Genomic DNA, 14,996 nt, shown 5'->3' on the forward strand with positions numbered 1-14,996 from the left:
TCTCCTAGCAACTCCCAGCACCCTGCACAAACTACATTTTTCAGGACACTTTGCAGGGGTGAAAAAGTATGGTCGTTAAAGTGGTAAAGGTAAAGGTAAAGGGATCCCTGACCATTAGGTCCAGTCGTGGCCGACTCTGGGGTTGCGGCGCTCATCTTGCTTTATTGGCCGAGGGAGCTGGCGTACAGCTTCCGGGTCATGTGGCCAGCATGACTAAGCTGCTTCTGGCGAACCAGAGCAGCGGACGGAAATGCCGTTTACCTTCCCACCGGAGTGGTACCTATTTATCTACTTGCACTTTGACGTGCTTTTGAACTGCTAGGTTGGCAGGAGCAGGGACCGAGCAATGGGACCGCCGACCTTCTGATCGGCAAGCCCTAGGCTCTGTGGTTTTGACCACAGCACCACCTGCTTCCTGAAGTGGTATAAGAGTGCAATAATAATAATAATAATAATAATAATAATAATAATTATTATTATTATTATTAATATCCCGCCCTCCCCAGCCGAAGCCGGGCTCAGGGCAGCTAACAACAATAAAACAGTACAAAAAGTACAGCATAAAAAACACTCTAAAATCATTCATTATAAAATTAATTAATTCAAGCCACTGGCAACCATTGGGCCAGAGCTCCGCAAAGATTGCCGAGGGAGGGAGTCAGGCTGTGCCCAGGCTGTGCCCTGGCCAAAGGCCTGGAGGAACAGCTCTGTCTTGCAGGCCCTGCGGAAAGATGTCAAGTCCCGCAGAGCCCTGGTCTCTTGTCACAGAGTGTTCCACCGGATCGGAGCCACAGCCGAAAAAGCCCTAGCTCTAGTTGAGGCCAGCCTAACTTCTCTGAGGCCTGGGACCTTCAAGATGTTTTTATTTGAAGACCGTAAGTTTCTCTGTGGGGCATACCAGGAGAGGCGGTCCCGTAGGTACGAGGGTCCTAGGCCGTATAGGGCTATAAATACACAGTGCGGATGGGATGCTGGAGGAGCGCTAGGCGAGGAACTGGCTGCGTCAGCCCAGTGCTCAGTGAGCTGTTTATGAGCTCTGACCCTTGGGAGTGATGGGAAAGAGAAAGTGATCATGAGCTCATTGGAGGAGCTGAGCGCCTTGCCAAGCATCCAAGCAAGCCTCCTGGTTCCCATTCCACATCACTGAGCAGCAGGTTAATCCCAGGCCATTCCTCTTGGCTGTAAATGATTAGCGATGGGGTGGGGAGAAGTGGCCTCACCTGGTATCGCCTGAGATAATGGGCTAAGCAGAAATTCACTCTTGTGCTGGAGGGGAAGCCTTGTCAACCGATGGTCTTGGCTCTGTTTCCACTGCAAGCCTTTACATTGGAGAGAGGTTGGGGGTGATGGAAATACAAAAGCAAAACAGTCTCTCAAGCATGAAGTTTAGTTCGTTTCTCTGACAACAGGCTTAGTTTTAACAGCATCAGGCACCTTCTTAACCATCAGCTGGTTAAGGAATTTTATAAACAGCTTCAATAATCTCTTTGTTGGAAGACCCCAGTAAAATAATTATGAATAATATGTAGAGAAAACCAGCATAATTTAAAAGCAAGCATACAAAACTAAATTGTGTGTCCCAAAAGGCCCTGATCCCACACACCCCTCCTCATCCAGCCTGACCCCCCAAACAGCCAAAAGCAAACTTTCACACCATATTAGCATTGGGGGCTGGGGGCTTCTCCAAGAAATAAAGAGCTGAAATAAAGAGTCTGGAGGTGTAAATTAAGCTATTTTTTAAAAAGAAAATAGTGGAAGATTAGGAGACAGATCATCATTCAGGCAATGGATCCAGTTGTAACCAGTTGCCAAAGCCTGAGGTCATCCTAATCCACAAGAGTCTGAAAAGTGGCTCCCTATTCCTTAGTGTGCATGTGATCTTCCCCACCTTATAGTTGTGATATAAATAAAAAAACTGCTCCTTTTATAGAGTCCTTTTGTAGGTTCTCTATCGGTAGGAGAAAATAACAGAGACCAACCAGAGAATATTGAGAAGCAAAGCAGCTAGTAAGCCTGATCTTTATTAACTGTTGCAACAGGGTGCTCCCCCACACACAGGAGAGGAGGAAGACCCCAAGCCATGCACACAAGCCCTTATGTAGACATTTTTAAATTGCCCGCCCTGGATTCCAAGACCACCCCCAGTAACATCATACCTACATCACAGAAAAGGCGGTCTACAACAGAAATCTGAGTGCTTTGTTTATCTCCTATCTGGCAAATTACCTGATTGCATTATCTGGGTTTTGGCCACTCTTTTGTTATTATAACTACTTAATTCCTGAATCTAGGTCACAGGTCACAGGCTCACACCCTGTTCATATCTTGAAAGTGCCCTTGAGACAGGATTTGTGAGGACAGGATTTGTGAGGAAAAAGACAATGGGGAGGTTTCCCACTTTGACCTTGCAGAGAAATATTTGAGGTCAATTTGTTCAGGACCTTTTTTGTGGAGTTTCAGACATGTGGTTTATATATACAGTTATGAACATTTATTTTTTTAATATATGACCTTAAAATTCCTATAACAGTTGGAAAGAGATGATCTTGAAAAAAGGTAGTATTTGCAGATGTCACTGCTGGTGACATAAATTTCATCCAAAGTGAGTGGTGGTGATTTCTGTGAGCATGGAGCACTGGAACAGGCTGACAGAGGTTTGCAGGGGCTACTTTCTGATGAGAAAAAACATGCAGAGATTGCTTGGGGTGTGTGTGTGTGTGTGTGTGTGTCTGTCTGTCTGTCTGTCTGTCTGTCTGTCTGTCTGTCTGTCTGTCTGTGTGTGTAAAGCAGCAGGTGGTGTGGATGGGAGGAGTGTCTCCAGGTTGCAAATGAGATGCACAAACCTTCCCTTCCTCTTCTAGTGAGGATCTAGACCAGGGGTCAGCAAACCTTTTCAGCAGGGGGCCGGTCCACTGTTCCTCAGACCTTGTGGGGATCCGAACTATATTGGGGGGGGGGGTGAACAAATTCCTATGCCCCACAAATAACCCAGAGATGCATTTTAAATTAAAGCACACATTCTACTCATATAAAAACACACTGATTCCCGGACCGTCCGCGGGCCGAATTGAGAAGGCGATTGGGCCGCATCCGGCCCCTGGGCCTTAGTTTGCCTACCCATGATCTAGGCAGCCACAGGAAAGATCTGGGGGGGGGAATCCCTGTTCTCACATCAATCGCTGCAATGTGGTTTTTAGCACTCCATTGTTTTTTCACCCAGGGGAACATTTATCTTGAATATGGACAGATCTGAGATGAGTGATGGTGGGATGCACTCCCTTCCAGCAGCGCAGCATCTGTTTCACATCAAGAGAGCCAGGATGGGATTGGGGGGCATTTGCATGAGTGTTTCAGGTGGTGGAAGGGGAGGGGACAGAAGATGGGCAGCAGAGTGTGGGAACTGTGTGTTCCCCCTCCCCAGTTGTGGGATGAGAAAGGCAAACCCTTCTTCTCCCTTCCTGGCTCTAATGGGAGAAGACAATGTGAATCAAAGGAGGGACAGTTTTTCTCCCTCTCTCACAACAAGCAGAACTCATGGGTATCCAATGAAGCTGAACTTAGAAAGATTCAGGACAGGTGGGTTCCAGCATCCTGTCAGAGCCCTGGCACCTCCTTCCCAAAGCCCTGGAAGCTTCTGCCTGGCTTAGGGGGGGCAGACACAATTCTCATATGTACAGTGTTGCCCCCACAATGGCCCTCACAAGCTGGTGCCTCTAGCCCCAACCGTTCCCTTGCAAAAATAATTCATCACAGGCCACTGCTCAAATCCCGCTACGTTGTTTTCTTCTTGCAGGTTTTGCCTGCGAGCGCGACAGGCTCTCCTTCAGCTTCTGCCAGACGCTGCTGTTCCTGGGCAGGTGCCACCTCCCTACCGTCAGCCTCCAGTGCTGCCAGACGTGCCGTCAGCAGGGCCATGGCCCCCGGGACCGCGGGAACGAGCGGGCTTCCCGGAAGTGAGCACTCCCATCACCTCAGGACCCTTTCAGGCGCAAAGAAGCCAGCGGTGGCCTCGGGGAGAAATGGCTGCCTAAGACGCCTCGCGGGCTGCTTTGAAGGCAGCTCAGCCTCCGTCTCTGTCCAATTGCTCTCCTCTCCTTCCTCCCATGGGACCTTGGCTGGTGCTGTTCACCGAGGTTGGACAGGCATGGTGCTTTAACTCCAGTTCCTCTCACCAAACTGCCCTCAGGACTACCCAAGTCTGCTGCCCTCCAATGCGCAGCAGAGGAGAATCTGCTCTGCAAGGCCACGCGCTGTACCCTACAAAAGCAATAACTCTTGGCATGATCTCAGAAACATATCTGGTGCTATCGTCGGGTATATTCAGGTTTCACTCGGTGTTGGCGGGCCAGCACGAAGCTCTTGACTTGAGTGATTTCTTTTTAAAAAAAAAACAAACAAACAGGAAACACACACAATTTTTTTTTGTATTTTGTAAGAACGGGCATCCAGCATACCTGACCAAGTTGCTTGACTGTTTGGTTGCATTTGTTGTGATAGGGATGCCTTTCTCCCTGGTGGTTGGTGGGCAGAGAAATGTCCCCCATTTCAAACTCGCTGAGCCAGCTGGTCATCCCACTTGCTCTAGCTGGGAGGACCAAAGCATTGGGGTTAAGAGTTGTTTGGTTTTCACTCAAGTTGAACTAAAACTAACCTCTCTGGCTTGAGTCTTTGAATAATAGAACTGTAGAGTTGGAAGGGACCATGATGGTCATTTGGTCCAACCCCCTGCAATGCAGGAATCTGTGGGGCTCAAACCCAGGAACTTGAGATTAAGAGTCTCATGCTCTACCGACTGAACAATCCTCCATATCTAATGCCCTGTTCTCTGGCTCAGCTGTTCAATATCTGTCAGGGTGAGCTGCCCTTTCTCTCTAGACTGCTAACTTGGTTACCCTGAAAATGCCCAAGACTATCAAGATCAGTTTCTGGTTCCCACCCCCACCCCCCTTATGTAGCCCTGGAAGTTGGGACTGCATTTGTAGTATCATATCAATTTCCTTAGTGTCAAGAAGGCACCTGATTTAAGAACACTTCATTGCTTTCTATCGTGCACTGATAGTCTCGTTTGGGTATTTAGCATGTGTTAAGCAAGGAAAAGGCCTTCCAAGCATTGTTGGGACTGCATCATCCCTGTGTCAGGACCCTGACCAATGGTCTTGCTGGCTGCTGTGAACTGGAGCTCAACATCTGGGGGGAGCCCAGAGGTAGGGATGTTGGGAAATTCCAATGGATGAAGAAATGGGTGACACTTCCTTCTTCCTTCCATGTCTGGAATGGTAATCAATCCAGCAAATATGATCAGGACTCCACTGTTGTTGTTTTCAGTTCACAGCAACAGTCATGTTATATGTGGACATCGTAACCAAAACCCCATTCTTTCAGGGTGCAAAGGTGGCATAACACCAAAATCCTTCAGTAGTTAAGTTATAATTTGCCAATGTGTTTTTTCTAGAAGTCCAGTAAGGCCTCATCATTCTACTTGTGTCAGTGATACACCCTCTCTCTGAAAGGATCATTGTAGACTTTCTATGAATATGGAATTAACATGTCATTATTATTTTTTAAATAAAAAATACATGGGAAACCATCTGGCCCTGAAGATTTATTGTTCCTTAAGTTGGAATTTTCATATGGAGAGAATTTTTCTCATCTAAAATGGCCTTATGTTACAGGTTTGTTTTCATTCTAGCCAAGTGATTTGCAAATCCACTGAAGACTGATTTATATAATTTGGCATAATATTATGTGAACTTTTGATGAATGCACTTGAAGTATCTTTGTCTATATGACTAGAGAACATTTCCGTTCTTCTTTGAAAGCTGATAATGTCAAGGTTTGATTGCCAGATCCACAGCATTTCTTATGTAGATCAATCAAAGATTTGGTTATTTAGTGCAAATAGTTTTACATTGCTCTCAATGCATGGTGGGTAACAAATACTTTACAGTGTGAAAGCCAATAAGTACCAGCAGAACTAGCCGTGGATCAGTTGCATTATGTCAACAGCCAGACCAAGGCTGTCGTCTTGTCTCTGTCTAGGGGGAGTGACAAAACCAATTATTTAAGACCACATCCAAATTTCTTCTCTCCCATGCCAGCCATGGAATTTCCCCAGTGATTCAGCACAGATACATGGGAATAAGAAAAACAACCAACTCTTTCCAAGGAGATGTTATGGAGGAGTGTCTTTTTAATTTTTTTTTTAAATGTCTGTAGCTCTCAAGTGTGTTAAATTAAATTGTTATAACAAAGTATGAGCTGTGCCTTTGTTGGTTTGTTTCGGCACCATGGCATTTCTGCTGCCTCTTAAAGAGTCTCTATGGTTATCTTAGCATGGCTAAACAGGAAGGCAGGCACCACCATTGGCCTCACTGCATCACCTGTCCCTGCTCCATCTTCCTTTTCAATTAAATTCAAACCCTAGAGCCCCCTGACCTTGCTACTACTCCCCCCCCACTCCTCCTGCCTGCTCACCTGCCCTTTTTCAAGCTGGTGAGTAGAACCCTCAATCATCTTGGCTGCCCTCTTCTGCACAACATCCAGCTTGTCAATATCTGTTTTAAGCTGTGATGCCCCAAACTGGACACAGGACTCCAGGTGGAGTCTGTTGGCTGTTTCATTTATTACAGTTGCATTTTGACTACGAGGGAAGGGAAGAGGTGCTTGTGGGATTTCCTGCCTCGGGTGCCTAAATATCTCGGCTGGCTTTCGGTCCTCTGCACTTTGGAGGTGGAGGCTTCCCATTTGATGCTCCACCTCCGGTCCTGCTGATATGGAGGGCCCCCCCTCTAGCTGTCAATCATCGTGGCAACACTCCAGCCAAGCTGAATGTAAAGCCTGAGGGAAGCTCTTAATGAAGCATGCTTGACTCCAGCTGTCAAAGTGGATAAAACTGATGGCTCTGCATGTGGAGGAGCAGGAGAGGGAAGGAAATTGTCAGACTCAGATTAGGGTTAGCAGATAAGTGTGAAGAATGGCCCTGATCTGCCTCCACCATTCCTCTAAGTCAAGCTGTCATGTCTCTTCCTCCCAGTCTCGTCAAATGCTAAAAGGGTACTTAAGTTGCCTGGGGTGTTAGGGGAAGAGTAGTATGTCTGTTGGAGGACATGTACTTCTGGGGTAGTTTGTCCACCTTTGGTCCCCACCCTGCACTCAGCTCTCACCTGTGGCTTCTAGAAGCTGTCAGCATGCAACAGTGGCCACACCCCAGAAAACTGCTTCAACTGGCCAGGTAAATCAGGAGAGGGTAGCTGATGGGACTCAAACCCTTGGTGCATTAAGGACTTCCTCTACATGCAAAGTCAGGCTCTGGATATTTGAGTGGATAAGACCAATAGTGGGTCCAATGGTCAAGAAGGAGGTTTCTGCATGTGATGTAGAGGGAAGTGAGGGGCAGATTGGGGCTTGTCAACTCAGGAACGTAGCCCATCTTGGAGAAGGAAAACTCATCCTAAACCTCCACTGCCTTGTGGGATTTCTTCACGAGAAGAAATAGCTAAGGTGTAAACCCTACACAAATCCAGAGTTGGGTCCTTAAGGTGTCTTGGACACTTTCTTCTGGCAACTCCTGTAGCCAAGCTGGTGCCAAACGTATTGCTCTGCTTTCCTTTGGACCACATCAGTGAGGCCAAGAGAGAGGTCTTGTTGTCTGGGCAACTCAGGACCTCCATACACAATGCCCAGGCTTGCGCCCCAGAGAAGCGTACTCCATTGTCTCTCAAGACAAACTGATGCCAACAACAAAATGTAAGTTGTCTAGCTGAGACAGGCCAGATTGTTTAATCAGCCAAATGTTTGTTTCATATATTTGTGAAATTTAAAGCTAGGACAAGTCTCTGAAATTGACAAGAGACTCAAGAAATTGACAAAAGTGCCCCTTCCATTCTTTGAGCTCCTCTCCGCTTCAGCAGGGCTCATGCCAGAGAATAACCTCCTTCCCAGTAGATTTCATGCCTTTTCTACTCGGCACGTGGCTGGAAAAAGTAGCGCCGTCTTTCATTCTCATGAGATTGTTCTCCAAAAGTCTGTTTCCTGTAAACACTGAGTCATATCTGGTTGCTATTGTGAACGGTGATACTTTTTTGCCTTTCTAGACCATCATGTTAATATTGTACTAACTTTGCAGCACAAAGTCGGAGAGAATACAACAGCTGGGCTCCCATCCTGCACATTTGCAAATTTGCCAGTACAAGGGAAGTGAAGTGATGCTCTGAGCAGTCATTTGGCATCAGCTTGGCTGCAGGAGTTGCCGGAAGGAAGCGTACAAGGTGCCATCCAAGGGACGCCGCTCCAGATTTATATAGGGCAGGGGTCAGCAAACCTTTTCAGCAGGGGGCCGGTCCACTGTCCCTCAGACCTTGTGGGGGGCCGGACTATATTTTGAAAAAAATATATAAATGAATTCATATGCCCCACAAATAACCCAGAGATGCATTTAAAATAAAAGGACACATTCTACTCCTGTAAAAACACGCTGATTCCCAGACTGTCCGAGGGCCAGATTTAGAAGGTGATTGGGCCGGATCTGGCCCCCGGGCCTTAGTTTGCCTACCCATGGTATAGGGTTTACTCCTTAGCCTTTTCTTCTCCAGATGTCTCACAAGGCAGTGGAGGTTTAGGATCACAGTTTTCCTTTGCCTAGATGAGCTACCTTCCCAGGTTGATGAGCCCCACCTGCTCTTCACTTCCTTCTACAGCACATATGGAAACTGCCTTCTTGATGTTGTTGTTGTTTAGTCGTGTCCGACTCTTCGTGACCCCATGGACCAGAGCACCCCGGGCCCTCCTGTCTTCCACTGCCTCCCACAGTTTGGTCAGACTCATGCTGGTAGCTTCAAGAACACTATCCAGCCATCTCGTCCTCTGTCGTCCCCTTCTCCTTGTGCCCTCCATCTTTCCCAACATCAGGGTCTTTCCCAGGGAGTCTTCTCTTCTCATGAGGTGGCCAAAGTATTGGAGCCTCAGCTTCACGATCTGTCCTTCCAGTGAGCACTTCTTGATGTAATCAGTACCAAATTAGGTGGGAACCTGCCAACCATTGGTTTGTTTTCTAATACGCATCAAACACATCCACCCCATAGTGGTGTAGTCCATTGGCTTTGCAGTGCCTTGTGAAACACACACTGAATGAATAAATTATTCTGAAACTGCAATAAGCAAGGCCTTCTTAAACCAGATGTTAAGGGGAAAGTCTGGCTTATTTCTCTACCCTTGGGTGATGCTCAGTCTGGCTGCAGCCAACAAATATATAACAGATTTACAGACTAATTCTGCATTGTCTGATATTGATACAGTGGATGGTATAGTTGATATTATAAAACACAGAAGAAAGTAGTTGTTCAGAAGTCTGGGAACAAATTGCATTTTCAGTACAGTGGTACCTCTGGTTACAAACTTAATTCATTCCAGAGGTCCGTTCTTAACCTGAAACCGGTCTTAACCTGAGGTACCACTTTAGCTAATGGGGCCTCCCGCTGCCGCCGCGCTGCTGGCACACGATTTCTGTTCTCATCCTGAGGTAAAGTTCTTAACCCGATGCATTTTTCCGGGTTAGCAGAGTCTGTAACTCAAAGTATTTATAACCTGAGGTGTTTGTAACCTGAGGTACCACTGTAACTGAAGTTTTAATATATTAAGTGGTTTGATCCTCAAGTATTCTTGCCCTTTTCCAAAACAAATAAATAAAAAAAATTGTGTTGAAGACTTTCACATTTAATTCTGTTACCAAGAAGATACCCCATCTCACATGTCGTTTACCAAAACAAACATTTGGTCTTGTTGCACATTAATGCTGCCTTCAGCTGGTTTCAATAAGGAAAAGGCTCCAAAGCAGGGGGAGAGAGAGTGCTCACCATACTGTATTGCTGTTTTTTTAAGTCCTAAACAGCAAAGACAGAAAGCCCATCCTAAGATAACAATGTAATCCAGATGATTTTCAAAAGGAGGAAATTACTTTCACAGCAAGAGGAACCATTATTATTATTATTATTATTTTCGAAACCTGCGTTCTTGTAACAGGCAGCATCAGCCAGCTTTTACCCTTTGGGGCACGAGGCATCTGCATGAAGGAAAAGCTTTCAAGCAGACTTTCCAGCGGGGGTGAACATCTGCGAAGCCTCAGCCATGCAGAAAAATGAGGGCTGGAGCTCTCGCAACCCCCGCAAGAACCAGCCACGGCAGGAGGGAGCAAAGGGGGGCAAAGAACACGCAGGCACACTGTGGCCCCTCTCAGCTTCATGAGGTCCCTTCTTCACACATGATGGCTGGAGGAATTAGAAGAAACGTGAAAACACTTTTCTTTCCAAAGGGAAGGATAAGCAGGGAAAGGTTTTCCCATGGGTTCTTCGCGCTATAGATTTTTTTCCTCCCTCTCTCATAACACCAGAACTTGTTGACATCCACCGAAGCTGAATGTTGGAAGATTCAGGACAGATCAGAGAAAGAACTTCTCTGTGCAGCATATAAACTATGGAACTCACTGCCACAGGAGACTGTGATGGCTTCCAGCTTGGATGGCTTTAAAAGAGGATTAGCCAGATTCAAGGAGGAGAGGGCTATCGATAGCTGCTAGCCTTGATAGAGGTTATGTTCTGCCTCCACAGTTGGAGGCAGCAATGCTTCTGAATAGAGTGGTACCTCGGGTTAAAGACACTTCAGGTTACAGACGCTTCAGGTTACAGACTCCGCTAACCCAGAAATAGTACCTCGGTGTTATGTACTGAGTTGAATAGGATCCAAAAAGCAGCAATCTGATTGGTCCTAGAACAGTAGGATTCATAATAAACTGATTGGTCCCAGAACAATAGGATTCAGAATAATACTGCTGAATAAAGAGCATGAAATCCACTCTTGCTCCAAGTATATTTCACTCGGGTTAAGAACTTTGCTTCAGAATGAGAACAGAAATCGTGCTCCGGCGGCACGGCAGCAGCGGGAGGCCCCATTAGCCAAAGTGGTGCTTCAGGTTAAGAACATTTTCAGGTTAAGAACGGACCTCCTGAACAAATTAAGTTCTTAACCCGAGGTACCGCTGTACCAGCTTCTGGAAACTACAGAGAGAGTGCTTCTGTGCTCTAATCCAGCTTGACGGTTTCCCATATGAATCTGGTTGGCCTCTGTGAGAATAGGATGTGGAAGTAGATGGGCCACTGGCCATATCTCTTCTTATATCAAAGAGTTTTTCACCCCCCTCGCTGTATGTTTCTCTTTCAAGTCCTATTTGATTGTTGTACATCGCTTGGACACCTTAGGTCAGCTTCCTCCAATCTGGTACCCTCCTGATGTTTTAGGCGACCACCCCTCAGTCCGCAGAGCAAAAGTCAACAAGCTACAACATCTCATTTTCACAGCCTTCAGAGGACGGTCTGTTTCGTGCCTCCGAGGGTTGCTCATTACAAAGGAAGAGTCATAGTTCCAAATCCTTGGAAATCCCAACAGATGTTTGAATTGTCCCAAACATTTATGAGAGTGTAACTGAGTACCACCCCCTGCTTCTCATCCTTTCTGAGCAGCAGATCTGTTTCCCAAGCCCCAGAGAGAATCATGTGTCAACCACAGATGGGAACTTTGTCTGCGGTGTGCTCCATTCACCGAACACACATCCTCTACTATGAGAGAGGAAAGGAAATGTTCAGCTTTCCAAATAATACAGAGCCATGGGAAAAGATTCCAGGTGTAAATTAGTGGAGAGGGATTCTGTTTAACAACCTTTGTTTAGGTGGAGCAGAGATGGATGGGGAAGGAGGTAGCTAGGCAACAGGCTGAAACCACAGATTCCATAACAGAAATACACTTGAGGCAAGTTTCTAGGATCAGGCATTTTTTTTAAGGACTGGAGGTGTGAAGAGATACAATTCTAGGGGTGATCAACACACTGAAAATTAGTAATTCACATGGTTTCATTGGCATCCAACCAAGAGCTCGTAAGACAAAACACACACTTCTGAAATTGGCAAGCTTCTAACAGGAATATGCAGCTCCCCCCCCAAAAAAAAATTGTCCTCCAATACGAAGGATTGGAAAGGAGCAAACACTGGTTTAAAAAATAAATAAATAAAGAGGGATAATGGTGGTGAGATCCAAGAAATTGTCATGTCATTTAGCTTAATGCCTATTCCAGTAAAATTGATTTTAAAAGTGTGATTAAACATTGAGGTCTCCAGCCTTTTTTTGGGCTGGGGGGGTGCATCTGAAAATTGAAGAAATTGTCATAGGTACTGCAATAAATAAATAAATCCCAATTATATGAAAATAATTCACAGATGATATCTAACTCTGAGTAGGTTGGCTAAGATGTATAAAGCAGAATCAGATATGTGTTGGAAATGTAAAAAATAATAATGGAGGGAATTTTTTTCGTATGTGGTGGACATGTAAAACGGTAAAAGAATATTGGGGAATGATTTATAATGGGTTGAAAAAAATGTTTAAAATAACCTTCCCAAAAAGACCAGAATCCTCCTTATTGGGAGTAATTCAGACTGAAATCCCTAGATGTGAGAAAGGTTTCTTTATGTATGTGACAACAGTGGCTCGAGTTCTGTTAGCCCCAAAATGGAAAGTGAGTGAGGTAAAGAGGACTGGCAGCTTAAGATGTTAGAATATGCCGAACTTGCAGGTTTAACATACAGAATAAGAGATCAAGAAGAACATATATTTAAAGAAGGGTGAAAAATATTTATTGACTTTATGGAAAATAACTGTACACAGCATTAAGATAAAATCAGCAGTGTAATCAATTTGTGATGATAAAGTGGAGAACTGACCTAAATAGTTATAGTAAAATATACGGGAATGAAAAATATGTAAAATGAACCATGTAAGGAGAAGGAGGGAAGTCACTGGATATTCAAGAGTATGTAAAATGTTTATTTTGAAATATAAACATTGAAAATGTAATAATTTTTTTTTTTACAAAAAATCACATAAGGAAAACTTTAGTTCATCATCTCACCCAAATCTACAGGTAAAACACACCCTCCAATCAGCTATAACAGACAAAAAAGCATTCCCCCCCCCCAAGGAGACACCCTCCAACCGAAGACAGTCATATAATTGGATACTTGCATGATACTTTGGACCCAGCTCACATTCAGCTCATGAAGCTGCTAGGATGTCAATGGTGGCACAATAAATGTGTGTGGGATGGGTGGGTTGATAATTATTGTTAATTGCACATGAAGTTAACTGAAACTTCAGTGGCAACTCCTTGCCTTCATGTTACTAGCTGGAGAACATTCCAAGTTACCTCTGGATTTCGGCGATGAGATGAAATGCAGCCCCCAGATACCGAAACAGGCTGGATAGTTGCCATCTCTGTCATTGCTCAGGGTGGTGTAGGGGTTAGTAGGTGAGACCTGGATTCAAATCCCACCCCCCTCAAGTCAATGAAGCTCACAGGGTGACCATGGGCCAGTCACTGCCTCTCAGCTTAACCTACCTCACAGAGCTGTTGTGAAGATAAAATGGGGAGGTGGGGAGAACGAGGTACACCTCCTTGCAAGAAAGGCAGGATATGAAAGTGTAAATGATAGCGGGGAAAGCCAAAGCAATTCACAGCTGAACTATTGTGCCTGAGTGTGAGGAGGCCAGCTGTATTACTAACGAGGTGGAGGCTTGGGGGCTGGAAGTGGCCCCCCAGACCTTTGTATCTGGCCCTTGGGACCCTCCTCAGGCCATGGCACTCACCAGCCCTGCTCTATGGCCTTCTGGAGTGCTTCTGTTTGGCTGGAAATTGTCCTTGAACTATGATCCAGCCTCTCGCTTGCCTGGATGGAGGAGACAGAAGAGTGGGTGGAAGAGAAACCTCTGGCTTCTTTCTGTGAGGCTGGAAAGCTGTCTGCTGTACAAAGGCAAGTGTCGCATCCATTGCCCAGTTTTGTGTCTGGCCCTGGCAGATGGTCAGCCGCAAGCAAATGTGTCTCTGGGGCTGAGAAAGGCTCCCCAGCCCCCCTCTATAGACACACAGAGAAGCAGGAGGCTGGAATAGCCCACAGGAAGTGTTAATTAGCACAGGAGTGTCATCTACTGGCTTTGCAAGGAACAGCACCAGAACAACAGCAAAGACAGTTTTTACAGTATGAGGATTTCTCCTTCCAACAGGTACAGGTCACAAAAATCTCCCTTGGTACAGCAAGGCTTCTGTGGTTGAGACAGCTGCAGCGCCAACTTGGCTGAGAGATGGGAGGGAGGAAGACACAGTCTGAGGCTCCCCCCCTCCCGACTATAAGAGCCTGGGTAGTAAAGGTAAAAGATAAAAGACCCCTGGACGGTTAAGTCCAGTCAAAGGCGACTATGGGGTGCAGTGCTCATCTCGCTTTTAGGCCAAGGGACACCTTTCTGGGTCATGTGCCCAGCATGACTAAACCACTTCTGGCATAACAGGACACTGTCAAGAACAGAAGGCACGAAGCAGAATTCAGAGAGCATTACAGTACTACATTCTAGTAAAAAGATTGTCCTTTATTGCACCACTATGACTATCTTCCTTTCGTTCCAAGATGAAAAGCAGCTATTGTTGTTGTTGTTTAGTCGTGTCCGACTCTTCGTGACCCCATGGAGCAGAGCACGGCAGGCCCTCCTGTCTTCCACTGCCTCCCACAGTTTGGTCAAACTCATGCTGGTAGCTTTGAGAACACTGTCCAACCATCTCGTCCTCTGTCGTCCCCTTCTCCTTGTGCCCTCCATCTTTCCCAACATCAGGGTCTTTTCCAGGGAGTCTTCTCTAACTCAGAGAAGCTATGAGCTATGCCGTGCAGGGCCACCCAAGATGGACAGGTCATAGTGGAGAGTTTTGACCAAACATGATCCACCTGGAGCAGGAACTGGCAAGCCACTCCAGTATCCCTGCCAAGAAAACTCCATGGACAAAGACAACAGGCATATAAAAAAGCAACTATTACTTACAGCTTAAAGTAAAAGGAAATATTTAACTCTTATTCCTTAGAACAGCTCTAGGGAAATGAAGGTTCTTTTTAACTGGTTAAATTCTAGCAAAA

The 14,996-nt window shown here is 45.8% G+C and overlaps 1 protein-coding gene across 1 annotated transcript in view; it reads left to right on the top strand.

Annotated features, from left to right (window-relative positions):
• ADAMTS7 (ADAM metallopeptidase with thrombospondin type 1 motif 7) overlaps positions 1-4,525 on the top strand; it is a 66,412-nt gene extending 61,887 nt beyond the window's left edge. Inside the window, exon 24 of the mRNA XM_053365200.1 lies at positions 3,794-4,525. Within this exon, the coding sequence (XP_053221175.1) occupies positions 3,794-3,957 (164 nt within the window). The 3' untranslated portion in view covers positions 3,958-4,525. The remainder of the gene's footprint in view (positions 1-3,793) is intronic.
• The last annotated feature ends 10,471 nt before the right edge of the window (positions 4,526-14,996 follow it).

This window comes from Podarcis raffonei, chromosome 14 (genome assembly GCF_027172205.1).
Source record: "Podarcis raffonei isolate rPodRaf1 chromosome 14, rPodRaf1.pri, whole genome shotgun sequence".
Lineage (NCBI taxonomy): Eukaryota > Metazoa > Chordata > Lepidosauria > Squamata > Lacertidae > Podarcis > Podarcis raffonei.